The sequence below is a fragment of the Myotis daubentonii genome, chromosome 3 (genome assembly GCF_963259705.1).
Source record: "Myotis daubentonii chromosome 3, mMyoDau2.1, whole genome shotgun sequence".
Taxonomy (NCBI): Eukaryota; Metazoa; Chordata; class Mammalia; order Chiroptera; family Vespertilionidae; genus Myotis; species Myotis daubentonii.
In genome coordinates, this window is record NC_081842.1 from 71,738,072 (window position 1) to 71,759,298 (window position 21,227).

Consider the following 21,227-nt stretch of genomic DNA (forward strand, 5'->3'; position numbering starts at 1 on the left):
TACCCTGAATTTTTAAAATAATTAAATTAATTAGATTTAACATTACACTACCTACTTTAGTCAATACTAATTAATTAACAGTTAATGAAATTTAAATATTCTCTTACCAGTTGATCAGTTAACTTTTCTACCTTATTCTTAGTTTCTTCCTTAGTCTCCTCCTCCATAGAAAGATCCCTATTTTAAATAAAAAAGAAAGGTGTATTCAGGGTATCTCCTTATAAAGAACATAATTATATTTAGTAAAAACTCTAACAAGTGAATTTTTGTCTGAAAGTTTCACAAGTGTAAAATTGTGTTATCAAAGACTGATAAACGGAGGTAGGTGCCCTCTTTAGGGACTCAAAAAAATTATGCCATGTCCTCCTAACTGTATGTGGTAGAGAGAATAGAAAACTGATGTAAAGGAAACTCCATCTTCAGACACATAGTAGACCAAAATAATGAGGGGAAAATGAGCTTATACCACTATTTCAATGTAAAGAAAAAAGGTTCTTGAAAAAGTTGATGTTTTGTTTTATGTAAATACATATGTATGTCTTTATGAAGATAATAAAGGTTTAGGAAGGCTCTATTAGATAGATCATTTTATTTTTTATTTCAGGTTCCTAGCCTTACAATTGTCCAGTTTTCCAAAATGATTTTTTAAATTCAGGCAGAATGTAATATTTAGAAAATTGTCAACTATTTTTGTAAAAAGTAATAATTTGACAAGTTTTGCTTTTGACATTGGCCTGAAATGTGAACATATGCAGTATTATATACTAAAATGAAAATTTTATTTATGAAATATCTTTGTCTACAATGATGACACAGGACTCAAAATATAAAAACAATAACACAGGGTCATATATGATTTATATGATCTTAATTTATATACTTGCAGAGCTAAAACTGAGGTGAGAAACTTCTATCAACTGATTTACTTAGAATTGTGTTTCATAAATACTACCCCATTTTACTTCACATTTATGTGCTCATTTAACAGAAAATCCTTTATCATCTACATTGTGCAAACTGATTTTTTATTTTTTTAGGAGAATGTGAGACAGATGAAAATACAGCATTATTCACACAATGAAAGTTTCAACAAAATATGATTCTTACAGAGAAACAATAATTCTCAGTGCTCTTTAAAATGTCATGAAAAAGAAAAACCTGCCCTAGCTGGTTTGGCTCAGTGGATAGAGCGTCAGTCTGTGGACTGAAGGGTCCTGGGTTCAATTCCAGTCAAGGGCACATGCCTGTGTCGTGGGCTCAATCCCCGGTAGGGGACATACAGGAGGCAGCTGATTAATGATTGTCTCTCATCATTAATGTTTCTTTCTCTCTTCCTCTCCCTTCCTCTCTGAAATCAATAAAAATATATTTTTTTAAAAAGAAAAACCTATTTACTAATATTTCCAACTATCTACTGTATAGCTTCCATAAGAATATCTTAGCAGCATGTTAAGCTCACTCATTATCTGCCCCATCTTTGCTTCACACACACACACACACACACACACACACGTAAAACCTGTCGCTTTTTGAGATCCCCATATTAATTAGTGGTATAATTTCCTCCTGGTCATTAGGGACCTTTGAGCCATCTCTACTTCTTTTACCCCTTTTCTCATATTTAAGCAGTCAAAGAATTCTGTTTATTCTAGTTTTATAAATCCCTCCTTTCTTACTATTTCCTATTCCTAGTTTTATAAGCCTCCATCAGTTTCTTCCCAAGCTACTGAAGGTGTTGTATCTTGAAACTCCATTTCTTTCCACTATCAATAGAGGTAGTCTTTCCAAAATATAGCATAAACTTTCATTTATCTTCTTAAAATGTCAATGGCTCTGCACAAAATAAAGCTAAACTCCTTAACAGGAGAGTCAAAATGCTCCCCAAGAATTTGTCTTAAGTACTTTTTCTTAGCCAAATTACATCCCATCTGCTCTGCTTCTACATCCATCAAAATGCTTCCTAGTCGTTAAAGTTCACTTCAAACAGTACCTTGTGAAAACCCACTCCACCACAGACAGTAAATATTTTTCCTTCCTATATATAGCCTCAGCATCTCTAATATAACATTTATGTATGCATTTTGCCTAAGTATAACTTTTTATATACCTTCCGACATTATAATTCTAAGTACACAAATTTTGTTTAGTCTTTATTCTCTAAGTATCAAGAAGGTCAGTAAAATACTTCTAAAATAAACAGATCACTTTGCTTATTATATAAGACTGGAGGCCCGGTGCACAAAAATTTGTGCACTTGGGGGGGGGGTGTCCCTCAGCCCAGCCTGTGCCCTCTCGCAGTCTGGGACCCCTTGGGGAATGACCACCTGCTGGCTTAGGCCCACTCCCCGGGGGATTGGGCCTAAGCTGGCAATTAGACATCCCTCTGGCAGCCTGGGAGCCCTTGGGGGATGTCCACTTGCCAGCGGGGAGCAGGCCTAAGCTGCAGTTGGACATCCTTAGTGCTGCTGAGGAGGCGGGAGAGGCTCCCATCACCACCACTATACTGGCACCCATCAGCCTGGCTTGTGGCTGAGCAGATCTCCACCAGTGGGAGCACACTGAACACCAGGGAACAGCTCCTGCATTGAGCGTTTGGCCCCTAGTGGCCAGTGTGTGTCATAGTGACCAGTCATTCCCAGCTGTTCTGCTGTTAGGGTCAATTCCCATATTACCCTTTTATCATATGGGATAGAGGCCTGGTGCACAGGTGGGGGCCAGCTGGTTTGCCCTGAAGGGTGTCCCGGATCAGGGTGGAGGTCCTGCTGGGGTGCCTGTCCATCCTGGGTGAGGGGCTGATGGCCGTTTGCAGCTGGTCACACCCCCTTCAGGGTGGGGGTCCCCACTGGGGTGCCTGGCCAGCCTGGGTGAGGGGCTGATGGATGCTTGCAGGCTGGTCAAGCCCCCAGTAGTGGGGACCCTCACCCCATGGAGGTTTGGCCATCCTGGGTGAGGGGCTGAGGGCCATTTTCAGGCTGGCCAAGCTCCCCCGCAATGGAAGCTCTCAGCCTCTCCTTCTTTTTTCTTTTTTTTATTCTGCGATTTATTTACCTTGTATAATTGAAACTTTGTAGCCTTGAGAGGAGCTCAAGCCGGATAAGGCAGGTGGGAAGGAAGGTTGGCTTCCTCCATCATTGGGTCAACCAAGCCTCCTGCTTGCTCCAGCTCCATGGCTGCCGGCCGCCATCTTGGTTGGGTTAATTTGCATATAGTCGCTCTGATTGGCAAGTGGGCATGGCTTAAGGCACAGTGAAGGTATGGTCAATTTGCATGTTTGCCGTTTATTAGTGTAGATAACCAAAGGTAGGAAGGAGATCTCCAATACTAACCTACTGTTTAGTATTATAAGGGAGAGGTATAGGTAGGCTAACCTAGTCCCTGATTGGAGGGACTTTTGGCCTGGCTCCAATTGGCCTGGACTTATATGGATTTATGGCCTGAACCCAACTGAACCATTCAGTAGTCTTCTGTGTTATGCTTAAGTTACCTTCTATAAAATGAGAATAATACAGCGTCCACTTCATAGAGTTGTTATAAGGTTTATATGTTAGCACTAGTACCCTGGTCTGTGCCCTGTCACAGTGCGGGAGCACCTCAATCCATTGCCCCAAGAGGTAGGCCCTGCTCACCCATCCAGGGCTCCTCGATGGATAGCCCCAAAGAGGTAGGCCAGAGCCAGAGAAGGCCTACAGACCCCAGGGCTGGGCAGCAGTGGAGCCACAGTAGAGGCCTGCAGACCCCGGCACAGTTGCGTGGAGAGGCCTCCACTGTACCCTGCACCCGTCCCCGACGCGGCAAGTCCCTGTACACCTGCGCCTGCTGCGCACGTAGCCTGCTGATTGGTCGTTACATATGAGGGTGTCCCAATGAATTTGCATATTACCCTATTATTAGTATAGACAAGAGGCCCAGCGTGTGATTGTAATCACGTGAGGAGGCACTCCGCCTTCTAACATGTGAGAAGGCACCTCGCAGGCCGCCACAGGAGTCAGGTCTGATCAACGCTGCAGGCGGCCGGAACTTGCACCTGACTTCTGCCCCAGGCCACCACTGCCCCCCTACCTGTGTCCATTCTGGGGCTGCCCAAGCCAGCACCGCAGCTCAGCCAGCCCCAGGCCTCCCTGTACCCCGTGCCTGTGTCCACGCCAGACTGTTGAATCCGCCGCACAGGCTAAGGCAGGCCGCACTGTCTGTCTCCGTCTCTGCACCGTGCCCTACCTGTGCCCGCAACCTCCTCCTGTCTGGTCGTGACCCGTTACGGCATCCTGGACAAATTTTCATATTACCTCTTTTCATATATATATATATATATATATATATATATATATATATATATATATATATATATTTGCAAAAGCGTTTAAAAAAATGTCTGGCAAAGAGTAAGTCAATGTAAGTGCTTGTTACATGATATAATACTAGAGGCCCGATGCACAAAAATTTGTGCACTCGGGGACAGGGGTTCCCTCAGCCCAGCCTGTGCCCTCTCGCAGTCTGGGACCCCTCGGGGGGTGACCATCTGGTGACTTAGGCCTGCTCCCCATGGGATTGGGCCTAAGCTGGCAATCAGACATCCCTCTGGCAGCCCGGGAGCCCTCGGGGAATGTCCACTTGCCAGCAGGGAGCAGACCTAAGCTGCAGTTGGACATCCTTAGCGCTGCTGAGGAGGCAGGAGAGGCTCCCACCACCACCACTGTACTGGCAGCCATCAGCCTGGCTTATGGCTGAGCAGAGCTTCCCCCATGTGGGAGTGCACTGACCACCAGGGGGCAGCTCCTTCATTGAGCGTCTGCCCCCTGGTGGTCAGTGTATGTCATATTGACCAGTCATTCCCAGTCTTTCTGCTGTTAGGGTCAGTTTGCATATTACCCTTTTACTATATAGGATAGAGGCCTGGTGCACGGTGGGGGCCAGCTGGTTTGCCCTGAAGGGTGTCCCGGATCAGATGGGGGTCCCGCTGGGGTGCCTGTCCATCCTGGGTGAGGGGCTAATGGCTGTTTGCAGCTGGTCACACACCCTTCAGGGTGGGGGTCCCCACTGGGGTGCCTGGCCAGCCTGGATGAGGGGCTGATGGCTGTTTTCAGGCTGGCCTGGGACTGAATCTCCCAGCCTTTCCTTTTTTTCTTTTTTTTTTTTAATTCTGGGATTTATTTACCTTCTATAATTGAAACTCTGTTGCCTTCACTGGCACTCCCAGCTCTGAGGCTGCGGCTGGCTGAAAGCTGGTATCTGGGGTTTGTTTGGCGTCTATTATTGAAACTTTGTTTTCGTCCTGCTCGCTCCAGCTCTGGGTCTTGGATGGCTGAAAGCAGGTATCTGGGATTTGTTTAGCTTCTATAATTGAAACTTTGTTGCTTTTGGAGATGTTGCTTTCAGAGCTTAGAGCAGGCTGTGGCAGGCGGGGAACCTTGGCTTCCTCCATCACTGGAGCAAGCAAGCCTCCTGCTTGCTTCAGCTGTGTGGCTGCTGGCAGCCATCTTTGTTGACAGTTAATTTGCATATCTCGCTGATTAGCCAATGGGAAGCATAGCGGAGGTACAGTTAATTACCCTTTTTGTCTTTTATTAGATAGGATTACTTTATTGAAAATGCCCAAATATGACAAGCTATGGTACATCTTTCAATTCTTGGCTCTTCAGCCAGGGTGTGGTCCTTAAATAAATTTTCTAAAATTAGATTTTACCCATTTTACTAGTACATCCTCCACGACTCAAAGTTGCTAAACTCTCCTGAAAAACAAAGGTATCTCATTCACTCTAGCTTTCCAAGATTACAGACAAGTGTTGTGTCTTTGGAATATAACAAATGCACTTGGCCTTTGTCAATCTACACCTTACCTCACAAAAAGTTCTTCTGGAAGAGAATCCATGATGTACAATGTTCTTCTGCAAAAGTCTTATTCCAATGCTTGCAGTCTGACTTCTACTACTGCTGTTTAAAGCTGTAAGAAAAGTAGTATTTTTAGTGGAAATGTAGGAGGATTACATTCTTTCTCCCTACTATATAAGTAGTACATAATCATTAAAGAAAATTTTGAAAGTTTTATGAGAACACAAAGGTCACAGTTTCATCATCCAAATGTAAATCACTGTTTAAATTTTAAAATACTTAATTGCTTTTCAAGCATAGGTATATTTAACCAATTTGTAGTCATATTTAATAGACAATACTCTCCACCACCTTTTTCACCACTAAACACTATGTCAAAAGCATTTTTGTTATTTTGTACCTCTGGTAATTATTCTCAATGGTTACACAATTGATTGATTAGGGTTTCTTTGACCATTTCCTTATAGTTGAACATTTAGATTGTTTCTCATTGTTTTATTATAAGTAGTATTTTGATAAACTCCACTGTCCATATGCCTTCTCTGTATTTATGGTTATTTCCTTATCGTTTGCAACAGTATGGGTGGACCTGGAAAGCGTTATGCTAAGCAAAATAAGCCAGTTGGAGAAAGTTAAATATCACATGATCTCACTCATTTGTGGAATACAATGAACAATATAAACTGATGAAAAAAATAGATCGAGACATAGAAGCAAGGAACAGACCATCAAACCTCAGAGAGAAGGCAGGGGAGGGTGGGGAGATGAGGTAAGAGATCAACCAAAGGACTTGTAGCCATGCATATGAGCATAACCAATGGACACAGGCAATAAGGGGGTGGGGGCATGTGCTGAGGGGCGGGAGTGGGTGGGAAGAGGTCAATGGGAGAAAAAGGAGATATATGTAAAACTTTCAACAATAAAGAATTATCAAAAAAATAAAGTGTTAATTCCACTTTCAAAAAAAATCTCATTAGTAGAATTCTTAGGTGAAAAAAACAAGTATTTTAAGCCTCTGTATACTGTTAAATGGCTTCTGAAAAGGTTTGTACTTATTTCCCACAAGTATACAAGTTCATGTTTAACACAATCATGATAGCACTAATTGTTTTTTCTTTTAGTCTAAAAACAACAAGTAGCCCCTTTATCCTAAAGTCTTATGATAGTACTGGTGGCCCCATGCATGGTTTCGTGCACATTGAAAGGAAAATAATTAGAAGAAATATTGTAATATTGCTATTTGCCCTTTCTCCCTCAGCACCTGGGAAGCGGGCGGCAGCCCTGCGCCCCACCACCAATGCTGGTTGTGGTCACTGTCTGTGGGGTGATCCGCTTGCACCCACCTTGGCCTGGCACCGCCCGCTCACCTGCTCTACCACTGGGGCTGGCAGTGCCTCCACTGCTGCCCGTGTTGCATCGCCGAAGCCTGCCATGTTCCTCACTGCCCCCTGGTGCTCAGCACACGTCATAGTGACTGGTCAAACTCCCAGTCTCCTGGTAGAACTCCCGGTCAACCGTCCGCCTGCCCACCCAAGGGGACAATTTGTGTATTAGGCTTTTACTATATAGGATACCTCCATAAGATAAGAAAGGTGATATAAAGAACTCTTGCATACTCTCTGGTTCAAATATCAATGCAAGTTGTAGATGGTTCTTGAAAGAAAGAAAAAAACTCTGAGGCAACACAAATGAAAACAAAAAGTAGGATAATATAGAATAGTATCGTTAGCATATATTTTTATTCATATAGCTCTCTATTTAACTATCCCAAGACCAATGCTTCTCTTTTACTGGAAGTTCAAGCCACCAGACTTCATTGTCTTCTGCTAGGCTGACTTGCCTTTCTGACCCCACTGTACATAAGCCCAGGAACTGTTAGAGCAAATATATATAAAACTATTTCTCAGTGCTTTGGGCAAAGTAAAAAATAACGAGGAAAAAAAGAATATGGCAGCAGGAGCATAAAGGAAACAGACCTAGAATGCCTTGGGCTTGCTACCAAGCACAATACTGGGTAAAGTTTCTTATCTGTTACCTCTGGACTGCTTATTTATCTCAGTAATTAGGTGGCTAGTTTCTCTAAAAGTATATTTAATATGCACCCATAAATTAGATCAGTAGAGCTTTTGGAGATCCATTATTAAAAAGCAATTCAGCACAGGTAATTCCCAAATCAAGAAAACATACTCCACAAAATGATTTGTAAGTCACCTATTAAGAATTCAGATTGTATTTACTCAAAGAAATATATTTTACCTGAGGTCCAGTCTCTCCAAAAGCCAGAAAAAGACAACACAAAGGCAAGAAGGAATTGCAGGACCTGAACCATCCTAAACCTTGAGATCTGAGTATCCTGTCCCTCATGAGCTTAAAAGGGAGAGGACAACTCAAATTCTTGGTCTAAAGCAGCAGTCGCCAACCTTTTGGACCTCACAGACCACCAGTAGTCTGCAGACCACTGGTTGGCAACCGCTGCTCCACAGGTTTCCTTAAACCAGTGGTCACCAACCTTTCGGACCTCACAGACCACCGGTTCGTGACCAGTGGTCTAAAGGCTAAAAGAAGTTCTGAAGGGATCATCTGCAAAGTAAGTATCCCTAATTATAATACTACCTATATTCTGTATTTGACTCACACCAACTCTAAGTTACATAGAAAAGTCTTAAGACAAAGGTAATTTAATGTTAGCTGATACTTTTTTTTTTTTCAGGTTTCTTTTTTTTTTATTATTATTAGTTAAGGTATTACAAATGTGTCCTCATCCCCCCCATTAACCCCCAACCTCCCCCCCACACACAAACTCATGCTCCCATCCCCCCGTTGTCCATGTCCATTGGTTTGGCTCATATACATGTATACAAGTCCTTCTGTTGATCTCTTCCCCTTACCCCCGCCCTCCCCTACTTTCCTTCTGGGGATTGATAGCCTGATCGCTGTTTCTCAGTCTTTGGGTCTGTCCCTTTTCATCAGTCTATGTTGTTCTCTATAATCCACAAATGAGTGAGATCATTTGGTATTTATCTTTCTCTGACTGGCTTATTTCACTTAGCATAATGCTCTCCAGTTCCATCCATGCTGTTGCAAAAGGCAAGAGTTCCTTTTTTTTTTACCACAGCATAGTATTCCATTGTGTATATGTACCACAGTTTTCTAATCCACTCATCTGCTGATGGGCACTTAGGCTGTTTCCAAATCTTTAGCTGATACTTCTTAATCAAAACACAAATGCAAAGATTCATACACATGCTGACTTCTATCTAAATGTCCTCACTTAAAACAGCTTTCTAACACCTCTTAGTTTCTTGCCCATCCCTAACAAAACACTTCTTGATGTCAGTATTATAACTTACCTATTCAGAATCTAGTCCTCCCATGTCTTCTTATTTTAAAACCTGAGTAAGCAAAGTCATATGCTTATTTAAATTTGCATTATGTTCAAATACCAGTGAAAGATACAACCTAAAGCTAATGATGAAGCAGAGAGGTTGGATAAAACTTATTCACACTAAATCAGATCTGCTTCATCTCTTCAATACAGCTGTATAGAAAAGGACATGACTTTGAGAATTTTAGGACTGTACTCAAACTTGTCTTTCTTTTACGGCTTCTATAACCTCCTTCGATATTCTAATTAAAAGTAACAGGCATTATTTCATACCTGTTATAGAAAACAGCATACAAAATAAGCCTTTTCTAGACAAACAATCCCCTCATTTCCAGAATTTAAATGCTCAGACATGAGCATCTCCCCCCTCTGATAAGCTTCCCTTCAGTCAGTTGCTATTTATACAGACAACAGGAAGACTAAAAAGAAAAGACGCAAATCCTCTGGCAACAAGGTAGAGATGATGGAAGTTTTCTCCTAAACTATTCGGTATTTAGCTTGAAAAATAAAAGGGTGTAAAATTAATCAATCAGAAGATATTTGGATACTGAATTAAGTTTTTAAAAAGGCTAATGGCTTTCTTTCAGCCTGCTTAAAAATACAACCTGAGATGACTATGATGAAAGGTTTTCCAGGAGAGACCGACCATCAATCTCATCCTTTGCCTGGAGGTGAGGGGAAATGTGTGGCAAACCCTACCAGCAACAGCAGCATTTTATTGCCTCTGTTGGGAAGGAAAGCCTAAGTGCCTAGCAACAGAAAGGAAGTAGCCAGCCTAAAAACATTACCACTGTTTCTAAAATAATTCAAAGGTTTCTAACAGTCTAGATGCTGAAGGAAACCTTTAACTCAGGGTTAACATGGGTGGAAGGGTAAATCTGTTTTCCCCTGGTATATTAATTTCAATAGACTTTTCCTATCAGTAGGAAACTAAAAACGAAGTCTGCCTTCCTGGAACTGAGGAACTGCTCTTCTGCTGGAACCATTCAGATTTTGGCTGGTGGACCAGAGGGCAAGCTGAAGCTCATTGTCAATTTACAGCATATCTTTATCCACCAACCAAAATTATTTTATTTACAGGCTGTTTGAAAAATAAGGCATTACCATCCATATCTTGAAAATAGTAAAATACCTTTTTTACTGCTCTGAGTTTCCAGCTTCCACTTTTCCTCATATCTACTAAAATTATAATAAACTTGTTTTTTATTGTAAAGGGTTATTTTTTTCTCCACTTTTAAAGCGGTATTATTCATATCAAAGTAGGCATAGGACTTGTTTATAACTTTTAATCATTCATCTAAACATGTACCTTGAGGACTCCTATAACCTCCCTAAATTGTATATAAGCACATTGTTTTTAAATCCCCCTGACCAATTTACAGGTTCTGATTGGCCAACAAGTTTATATTTTAATGTGTGGAAGATGTCCCATGAATTTGTTACCCTTGACTGCTCTGGCACTTACAGATTATACAGTGTCAAGTAAAAGAGTTGATTTTAATGTAAAAAGAAACAAAAATGGGGAAAAACAACAATTTGCTTTTCTCAATGCTATTAGCTTGAAAACAAAATAAGACACTTGCTATTTTGCAGGACAGGAGTTTAGTTATTGAGAACTTTTCTTACGCTCAATAAAATCAGTTTTTCTCTTTCTTGGCACTACTGACATTTTGGGCTGGATAAATCTTTGTTATGGGAAGTTGTCCTATACGTATGCATGTATGTATGTATGTAAAATCCTCACTCAATGGTATTTTTCCATTGATTTTTAGAGAAAGTAGAAAAGAGAGGGAAAGACAGAGAGAAATATTGATGTGAGAGAAACACATCGATTGGTTACCTCCTGCATGAGCCCTGACCAGGGCCTGGCCCAGGAAGGAGCCTGCAAAGAAGGTGAAGTGCCCTTAACGCGAATGGAACTTCGGATGCAGGCCGACACTCTATCCGCTGGCTAGGGCATTTTTATTTATTTTCCAATTGACTTTAGAGAGAGGAAGGGGATGAGGGGAGAAGGGAGAGCAGGAGGGAGAGGGAGAGAGAGAAGAAAAAAGAGAGAGAGAGAGATTGGCTGTCTCCAGAACTCACCCCAACCGGGATCACTCCCACCACCAGGGCAAGTGCCAGGAATCAAACCCACCACCTTTTGGTGTATGGGACTTACCTCCAACCAGCTGAGCCATGCTGGCAAGGGCTGTCCTACACAGTTTTAGAATGTTGAGCAGCATCCCTGGCCTCTACCCAGTAGATGCCAGTAGCAACTACCCCACTTCTCAGTCCCATTGTGGCAACCAAAAATGTCTCTAAACATTGCCAAATGTGCCCTGGGGGATAAAATTGCCCCCAGTTGAGAACTACCTAACTAAATGAGTTAAAATGAAAAGGCTAATTAAATGAATATATATATATCACATTGTTCTAAGGAAGAAAAATGAGACCATCCTTATATTACATAGCATGTTCAAACAATAAATCACCTGTCTACAAGAAAGATAAATGACATAAAATATCTCATTTACATTCCCATCAATGCCAAAAATAAATTGAGAGGTTGTATAACTTTGGTAGTTACAAGCACAGAAACATTGGAATCAGTCTGAAAGGGTATATAAGTCTGCTTTAACACACAATAGCTGTGCAACCTTATATAAATTAACCTCTGTGCCTCAGTTTCCTCATCTGAAACATGGGTATTAACATACTTGTTTCATAGCATTGTCATGAACAGTAGGTGTTTAAAACATGTAAGAGTACAGTTTCTAGCACACAGAAAGCACAACATGTGTTCCTATCCTCACCATCATCATCATTTAACTTTATAAAGTTTTCAGCAAAATTAGTTCACTTTTCTTCCAATTATCTACATTGGATAAACAGTATTATACAGAAAGGAATGGTAATAATGATACTTAAGAATTAAGACAAAAACAGTTTTTCAAATATATCCCACATGGCACTAATGGCAGCTTAGTTTGCAAGTTTGGCACTTTGTATTCTTCATATCAGCACATATACATAAGCCATATTCTTTAAAATGCATGATATGCCATTGTAAAATAAATCATATTTTTTACCACTACTGATAAATACTTAAATTGTCTCCATTTGTGTCTTGTTTTGTTGTGGATTTTGTTTTTGTTTGGCTATTACAAACAATGCAGCAATTAACAACCTTGAACCTACAACTTGCTAAAATTTTGATAGCTATTTTTAAAAGGTGGATTTATTAGGTCAGCATTGAATTAAATATACTCAAGAAGTTCATGGATCTGTTAATAACACAAAATTGGACACCATTAGTGATAGATACTTATGAAAAGAATTCAAAAATCTCCTTAAAGTTGATGTGATGTTTTGATGACATATGAGTAGTAACAACTTCAAGGCTTAAAAAAAACAAAACAAACAAAAAACAAAACAAAACACAAATAAGACACTTTCTAGGAATAAGGCAAGGCATTTTGTGATAAGAGTCCCTTAAAACAAATATTTTAACTATTACTGATCAGATTATGTCTTCTAGAAAAGCAGCAACAGCCATCCATTATGGGTAGCTTTTAAAGTGCTAAAGCAGGTGTTCTGTGACTCTAGTACTCTGAAAGTAGTTATTTCTCATATGTTAGGTTCAGATAAACAAAAATGGCTATCAGATTAGACTCAAAGAATAACAAGCTGTACCATTATTTTGATATTAGCTGTGTTAAGAATGAACGAAATATATTGATCATTTGATTTTCTAATTTTTAGTTTCTTCCATTTTTGTATTTGTTTAACTTCTTGGCAAGGCTACAAAATGAATGTACCTAGACGAGTGACCAAAACATTATTTTACCCTAAATAAAAAAATATTTAGTTTAATCAAGCAAACTCCAGAATGGGTGAATGATGACCAGAAAATCTTTGCAAAATTATCAGAAACTAAATATATTTTCAAGCCCAAAAGATTAGGATATTCATTGTCCATCTCAGCTCTTGCCATTTAGCAAATATCACTGTTAGCACTACCTGGCAGCTTATTCCAGGAAACAAAAACCTTGCAATGTATACCCACTGCCCCCTCCTTATAAATTTGCCAAAATAGGAAACATCCTTGCCAAAATTAGCATCTTGGCAGAAGCAGAGTTTTAATTCTTTTCATATCTATCCAGTCAATTCTTTTTGCAAGTACAAAGGCAAATCCAAAGGGTATATATTAATTTGTTTTGATTATTTGGAATGTACCTACAATTATGATGCATGGGTTAGGATTTACCTGAAAAAAAAATCCAGATATCAAACTGTCCATCAGTTTCAGGTTATGTACAGCTAGCACTGCCAAAACAACACTGTTCAAAAATGTAGCTAGGAACTGTTGAAAGGAGCATCTGTTACCCCTAAGCAAATTCTCCAAAAGTGAAATATTTTCAGCAACTTAAAAATATTATGTTGTCATTACAGCTGTTAGACAAAAGGAAATAAGACAGGATGCTGAGACATGATACATGTAGGGATGATAATCAGACAGAGAATGGAGGATACCATATGTACTTAACTCCACCACCACCAATAACAAAGCACACTCTACCCAAATCCAACTTGATCCACCCATGTGAGAAAAGTACTGCCCCTTATTATCACAGAAAGATGTATATTTGTATGAAGAGTTTAGGTGAAAAGGTAGATCAAGTTTTTAGTTATAAAGAGTTTACATTCATATAAAATTAATGGGGGGGGTGGTAGCCCTGGCCAGTATTGCTAAGTGGTTAGAGCATCAGCCCAGAAACAGAAGAGTTATGGGTTCAAGTCCCGGTCAAGGACATGTACCCAGACCAGGTCAGGGCGCATGTGGGAGGCAACCAATTGAAGTGTCTCTTTCACATCAATGATTGTTTATTTCTCTCTCTTTTTCTCTCTCTCCCTCCCTCCCTTCCACTTTCTCTTAAAAATTAATGGAAAAAATATCCTCAGCTGATGATTAACCAAAAAAATTAACAGGGTTCATTAACTTGATTTTACTGAAAATAAGATTAATTTTCAGTAGCTCCTATTTGCTGGGCTCTGGGCTAAGTTTCTGTGTACATTGAATACACATCTTATCTTCACACAACTCTGAAAGATTAACATTACTGTACTAGAGGACCAATGCACGAAATTCATGCACTCGGGGGTCCCTCAGCCCAGACTGCACCCTCGCAGTTCAGGATCCCTCCGGGGATGTCCCTCAGCCTGGCCTGCACCCTCTGGCAGCCTCGCCAGCAGGGTAGCCTGGGCCTCCCTCTGCAAGGCGATTGATCATGGTCGGTGATGGGGGGAAGCCTCAACCAACCGCGTAGCACCCGCCTTGGCTGGCCTGGCCCCAGTGCATGTCATAGCATGGTTGTCCAGACAGTCATTCAGCTGTTCAGCAGTTCGGTCGATTTGCATATTAAGCTTTTATTATTATAGTTTCCATTTTAAAAATTAAGAAACTAAAGCTTAGAAAGTTCAGATAGCTAATAAATCAATAAGACCAAAAATTCATGCCCAAGTTTCACCAACCACAAATTCCATATTCTTTCTACTATGCACCATTAAGTGAAATATTTTACTTTATATACGTTAGTGTACAATTCAGTATTGAACTAGGTAATAATCACTCAGAAATAACATTATTTACATGACTGCACTGGTCAGTAAATGATACTGTAAAGATAATCATGATGCCCAACCGGTATGGATCAGTGGTTGAGCGTTGAGCTAGGTATGAACCAGGAGGTCAGGTTTCAATTCCAGGTCAGGGCCCAGGTTGCAGGCTTCATCCCCAGTGTCGGGTGTGCAGGAGGCAGCCTGAGCAATGATTCTCTCTCATCACTGATGTTTCTATCTCCCTCTCCCTTCCTCTCTAAAACCAATAAAAAAAAAATAGTTTTAAAAAGATAATCATGCATCTTAATATTTCATAGTATACTATTCACATTAGTTTTTGCTAAGAGAATTTGTTCAACAATTCAGAAAATGCCAGATATTATATTTGGTACTGAAATGAATAATACCTGTCTAAATACTCTGTCAAAGCTGGAGATTTGGAGGAAGTCTCCAATTATTTTGATCACATTATCTTTAAAGCAATAAACCTGATAATACACTAAAATATATGGACAGCAATTCACCTATCAATTATATGCAAGTACAACTATAATATTATAAAGAATGAAATTAAAGTAAGTAAAAATAAAAATTCTAATATTTGTTCCACACCCCCAATAGATATTTTCACATATTTCGAGATGTGCACTCTACTTTGGGTACCACTGTCTTAGAAAACAGCTTCACATTTCAATTCAGGAAACAGATATCTACCCATTTCATGAAATTGATAATATCTATTTTCTAAAAGACCAGAAATGTAAAATTGAGACATATAAAGGACCTCTCTCTGCACAAAGTAGACCTTCAATATATATTAGTTAAAATTAAAAATGATTACTGTACCTTAACATAAAAGTATGTCACCTTCACATTTACTACTTACAAAATTGGACTCAGAAACAATGGATAGTACTTGTGTTTAAACAAAATGACAACCTTCTGAAATTACATGTAAAAATGGCAGGGAAGCCCTAGCCGGTTTGGCTCAGTGGATAGTGTTGGCCTGTGGACTGAAGAGTCTTGGGTTCGATTCCGGTCAGGGGCACATGCCAGGTTGCAGTTACGGGCTTGATCCCCAGTAGGGGGCATGCAGGAGGCAGCCCATCAATGATTCTCTCTCATTATTGATGTTCCTATCTCTCTTTCCCTCTTCTCTGAAATTAATAAAAATATTTTTAAAAAAATAAAATAAAAATGGTAGGGAAAACATTTACCAAAAATATCCAACTCTTAACCTCGAGTTGATTTCTGTAAAATATATAGGAAAAAAATCAGAAAATTGTTTGAAAGTTAGAAAGATTATTTTATGGTTTGGCAAATCTTTTAGAGATTACCTGACTTTTAATACTTAACAGTTGGGAAAGGAAACAGGAAGAATAATTGTAAAGGAAGAATACGTTTGGTTTATATAGGTTTTCTGGCTTTGTGATGAAGATAAACATTTCTGAAAAATGAGAAGTGGCATTAATTGTACAGACTCTGTTTTCTGGATCAGCATAAAGGATAAAATTAATTTAATATCAGTATTTGATTTGTTTTAGCCATAGTGGGGACATGGTATCCAAATGACCCCACACTTAGACCTCTTGCCAATTATACCACCGACTTTCTTAGCCTTTAATCTTTAAAACCTGGGCCAATGAGACTTTTGTTCTACCTATTTATGCCTACTGAATAATCTAGTTTTATATTTAGTCTCATGTCCCTGCTAGAATACAAGCCCTACAAAGTCAGGAAAAAACTTTTTTTAATCCCTGTTTTATCCCTAGTGCCTAGAACATCTGGCACAGTTAAACACTCAATATTGATTTAAAGAATGAAGCCTCATATCCTTCTGCACACCACAAGGCCTCTGAAAGCAGAAGTAAGGGATGAGCTTGTATGTAGATTACTGCTTTCTCTGCCAAGCTCAAGTCCTCCTTTAGAAGTCAGGAGCAGCCCAGATACTACAAGACTGATCCCTGCAGACAACCATTGGGTCAAGATAGGGTCTCTGTTTTTCTCTATGTATATGAATGGAATTACTAAAAAGTAAAATTTGTGGTTTTGAAAATAAAACAAACCAAGAATAAAGTCAAAGGTGATTATTGAAATACTGAATAAAATAGACTAATGGTTGTAAAGTCCTACTAAGAAAAGAGAGAAATAACATTAGGATGAAAAGGAAACTTAAAACTACAACTAGGTACTGAGAATTATTGGAATACTGATACAAGTTTATATCAATAACTTTTTAATCTAGATAAAGGAGTTGGTATGCTAAAAATTTCCAATTTCCAAAATCAACTCAAGAAAAAATAGAAAAATATTATGAAATCAATAACCCTATTACAAATACAAATATTTTTCAAAGATCGACCACTAAATAAGCTCTCAAGCTTAATTTTATAGGTCAGTTGTGTACAACTCACAAAGATCAGATGATTCCTATGTGATTCTCATTATTCTACAGCACAGGAAAAAAAATGATCGAAAACTTCCAATTCATTTTTCAAAAATAACATATAACCCGAATTCCAAGAGAGAATAAAGAAAAAATTATTTTTAATTCGCATCAACAGAGACATAAAATCTTGAATAAAATATTTACAGCACAGCAAACAGGTTTATTACTGTGCGATGAAAAATTATGACACCTTTCTCTTAAGTTTCTTCATCTGTTCTATTTTTTCCACTTCAATTTCCTTACTGTGTTTATTATACTATATTTATTGTTTTTCATTTCCCTACCAGATTGTAATGCTTGGATTTCATTTACAGGATTTTTATTTTATTCACCGCATCTACTGCCTGGCATATATGCAGGCTCTATTTATTGAATGAACAGTCTTATGAAACAGGTATTCCTGTTAGCAAGATTTTACCTTATGAAGAGGCTGGAGCCATGAGAATCTGCCTATGGTCCCTCAGCACAAGGGAGAGCTAGGATTTGTAAGCAGCGGATGTGACCCTACGCCGCGTAACCACCGCAACTGCAAGGTGCCTCTCATTTATGTGGTGAATCACACAGGTACCATTTAGGCCAGGGGTTCTCAACCTGTGGGAAGCGACCCGCACGACCCTTTCACAGGGGTCGCCTAAGACCATACAACATGAGGAACTGTATTTAAAGGGCCAGAAGGTTGAGAACCACTGATTTAGGCTGTTTCCCACGTTGGACAGTTCCTTCCCAGCAGGGGGTACTTCATTACCTTTGTCCCCTGACTGGCAATGTCTAGCTCTAGCCCATGTTACACACGCAATAATTATTGGCAAAATAAGTGAACGCATACATACATTGATTACCCAGTCATTTTTACATGTATGCCTCAATTGGCTAGATTATTTAAGCTTTCAGAATTTTAAAATTGATTTTTAATATAAAGTTCCTGTCTTTAAAATGTAGTGATGCAAAAAAAAAAAATACTTTATTTGAATTGAGAAAAACATGGCTAAGTAGTTTAATTAAAGGATATGTATCCTATGCTACTATTTCCTCCGAAGTGGTTTTTAAAGCTTTATTCAGCGATAGCATCTATTAAGCAAAAAACTCCAGAAACAGCTATTCGGCTCATTTCATGATATACACATGCATAATATTAATGATCTTTGATCACAAACCGCAAACGACTGTGGCATTTCCACAGACACCGACACTTAGAAAACAATCAATCATGCCAGGTAAAACAGACAGCTGCACTTACAAAAACTGACGCTAAGAACACCCCCGGAGCAATGCCTGGCCCAGGAGCCACTCGCAGGAAGCTTTCCCGAGTAAGTTTGACGACGATCGTAAAGACACGAGTAACTCGCCACAAAATCCCAACGGCCGTAGGTTTACAGTGAGGAACAAACATTCCTGGGCGGAAGGGGTGGGCATGTGAGAGATTTTAAAACGACACCCCTCCCAGGCCGCCTCGAAACCTAGAGCCCGAGTTTCTCGTCCTCAGAACTCCTCACCGTTTCTATTCTAGGGGGACGCGACCATTTCTCGGGCTGAGGCTAGTGCACAAAGGAAAAACTGGTCATCCAGCGCGAAGGCCGAGGAAGCGAACGAAACTACGGCGCGCTGACCGACAAGGACCCCTGGCGTCCAACCGCCCCTTCACAGAGAGCCGCAATCGTACTTCTCGCGAGATTTCCAGTCTTAATGGGATCGCGAAGATGAAACCTCGCGGCTTTTCAGATAAAGTGTCCGACGGGATAGCGCCTAACCCACTTCACGGAATCTTCGAGAGCCTTGACCTAGCAGCCCCTATTTCCTGTACCTTCCATCCTCTTCTCTCCCACCCCCTCCCACCTTTCAGTCCTAGGGACTTCCGGAGCTAGACCGGAACCGGAAGTTTCTGGACGCGAGGGGGTGGGGCCGAAAAAAATCAAAAAAAGCGCGGTGAAAACTGGAAACCCAAACTGGCCGGGTGGTGGTGACTCCCTGGCGGTCCCGTGGCGGCTCCTGATGGACTCCACCGCCTGCTTGAAGTCCCTGCTCCTGACCATCAGTCAGTATAAAGCCGTTAAGTCGGAGGCGAACGCGACCCAGCTTTTGCGGCACTTGGAGGTGAGGGGCTCCAGTGCGAGGGCGAGATGGGCTTCCCCGTAGTAACATTTAGTGCGCGGTGTAGCCAGGGTGTAGCTGCCCCAGTTTAGGAAGGAAAGGGCTGCCTCTCCCGTCCGCAGCTGTCCTGTGTTGGTAAAGAAGGCGAGGGAGCGTCAGTCTCGAGTCCCACCCTCCGCTGCCCCGCCCCCAGGCCTCCAGGTTCCTTCAGTTGCCTCGGCAGGGAGTAGTGGCTGCTGAAAGCCCCAGGACCAAAGGTTGGGGAAATTAGGCTGTGTTGGGGGTTGGTGGAGGAGAGAGCTCAAGCCTTTTCCCTTTTTAAAAAAACAAATAAATGTTTATTGTTGAACGTATTCCATATGTCCCCCTTTTTCTTTTGGTTTTTCCATCGTAACAGCCCTGACAATATCCAGTAATTCTCGGCAGTGAAGGTGATGGGGAGGGATGACTAAAACTTGTTTTATCCCTTGTCCCTTAAGCGGTTTACAATCTAAACCTATTCCTTACTGCTTTTATTTTAACTCATGTTGAACTCGAACTTGAAAAACATTATTTCAACTTTTCTCTGGATTAAGAAGCAATTTCACTTACTAATAATCTTAATCTTTTTTTCTTTCCCAAAACAGATAGCTCACAATTTTTCAATCCTAAAATACTGAATTGCTTTCATTTTTGTCTATTAGTTACCACTGATTTGTGTCTAGAGTACTTATTCTATATTATAACTTTTTTTTGCTCTTAATCTGCTGTCATTTATTATGCATTAATGGGATTCCAACTAACATTGACCTTAGTTTTAGTAAAAAATAGTTAAGCTCAATCAAATCTTATTTTAATTCTCTCTGTCACTGCTTCTGTTAACATAGAATTGAACATAATTTTAAAATAGATTCTATTTGTTATATTAACCCTGTGATAAAAGCTTAAATTACCAAAGATTAGCGAACTGACAAAGAGAAGACTATTGTTAATGGTACAGTAACGTCCGTTTTTGGTGCAACGGGAGTGCATTAAATGTGTCTTCATTCCCAAGTTTCATTGGTGCTCTCCTTACTACTTCAGGTGCCCATCTCCTAAGTACATTATTTTTTTCATTCAGTACATCAACAAATTTCTGCAAACATAATAGTGATGAGGGTGTTAGCTGTTAAATGCTAATACTTTACTTCTCAATTAGGATAGAACAGTGTGCTAAGTAGATCCACAAAGCCACAAAATAAGCAGGGTTGTTAATTTTAAGATAAAGGAATTAACTATTTTAAATATCCATTTGAAACATTACCTGTCTTTGAGAATAAACAGGTATGCTGTGAATCTAAGCACCATGTTATGGTGAATTGGAGGAGACTTTAAAGAAATATGAGGCTTAAGGACTTGACACTAGACTTTCAAGGGATTATTGAAAGTCTTGTACCGTTTAGAGAACTAACATATGTTTAGTGTATAATGTGCAATAATCTTAACTAAAGAAATAGCTTCATAATTTTTTTAATGTTTTTATTGATTTCAGAGAGGGATGGAGAGGGAGAGAGTTAGAAACATCAGCGATGAGAAAAAATCATTTATTGGCCACCTCCCATACTCCCCCCACCTGGGAACAAGCCCACAACCCAGGCAAATGCCCTGACCACAAATTGAACCTCAACCTCCTGGTTCATGGGTCTATACTCAACCATTGAGCCACATTGGCCGAGCCAGAGTTTTGTGTGTTTTTTTAATATATGTGTATGCTCAAGTAGCTACCATCTGTATCATAATATCGAATATTTCTAATGTGTTTTTTCAATTGTCCCCTCTCATAAAATTCAGATAACTGAATTTATACAATATATACTTTTGTACCTAACTTCTTTCACTCAGTATAATCTGAAATTCATT

General features: G+C 40.0%; 2 protein-coding genes across 9 annotated transcripts in view; one reads left to right on the forward strand and one right to left on the reverse strand.

The window, feature by feature from the left end:
- DZIP3 (DAZ interacting zinc finger protein 3) overlaps nt 1-19,107 on the reverse strand; it is a 149,782-nt gene extending 130,675 nt beyond the window's left edge. For 2 of the 8 annotated variants that reach the window (XM_059687895.1, XM_059687897.1), the window contains exons 1-3: nt 18,755-19,069; nt 5,835-5,938; nt 108-177 (exon numbers count right to left, since the gene is read on the reverse strand). In XM_059687895.1, the coding sequence (XP_059543878.1) occupies nt 108-177; nt 5,835-5,866 (102 nt within the window). In that variant the 5' untranslated portion in view covers nt 5,867-5,938; nt 18,755-19,069. Of the gene's footprint in view, nt 1-107; nt 178-5,834; nt 5,939-18,498; nt 18,654-18,754 lie in introns of all 8 variants that reach the window. The other 6 variants (XM_059687892.1, XM_059687893.1, XM_059687894.1 and 3 more) reach the window with 6 other exon arrangements.
- Nucleotides 19,108-19,119: 12 nt separating this feature from the next.
- Nucleotides 19,120-21,227, forward strand: part of CIP2A (cellular inhibitor of PP2A) — a 47,266-nt gene continuing 45,158 nt past the window's right edge. The window contains exon 1 of the mRNA XM_059687900.1: nt 19,120-19,352. Within this exon, the coding sequence (XP_059543883.1) occupies nt 19,251-19,352 (102 nt within the window). The 5' untranslated portion in view covers nt 19,120-19,250. The remainder of the gene's footprint in view (nt 19,353-21,227) is intronic.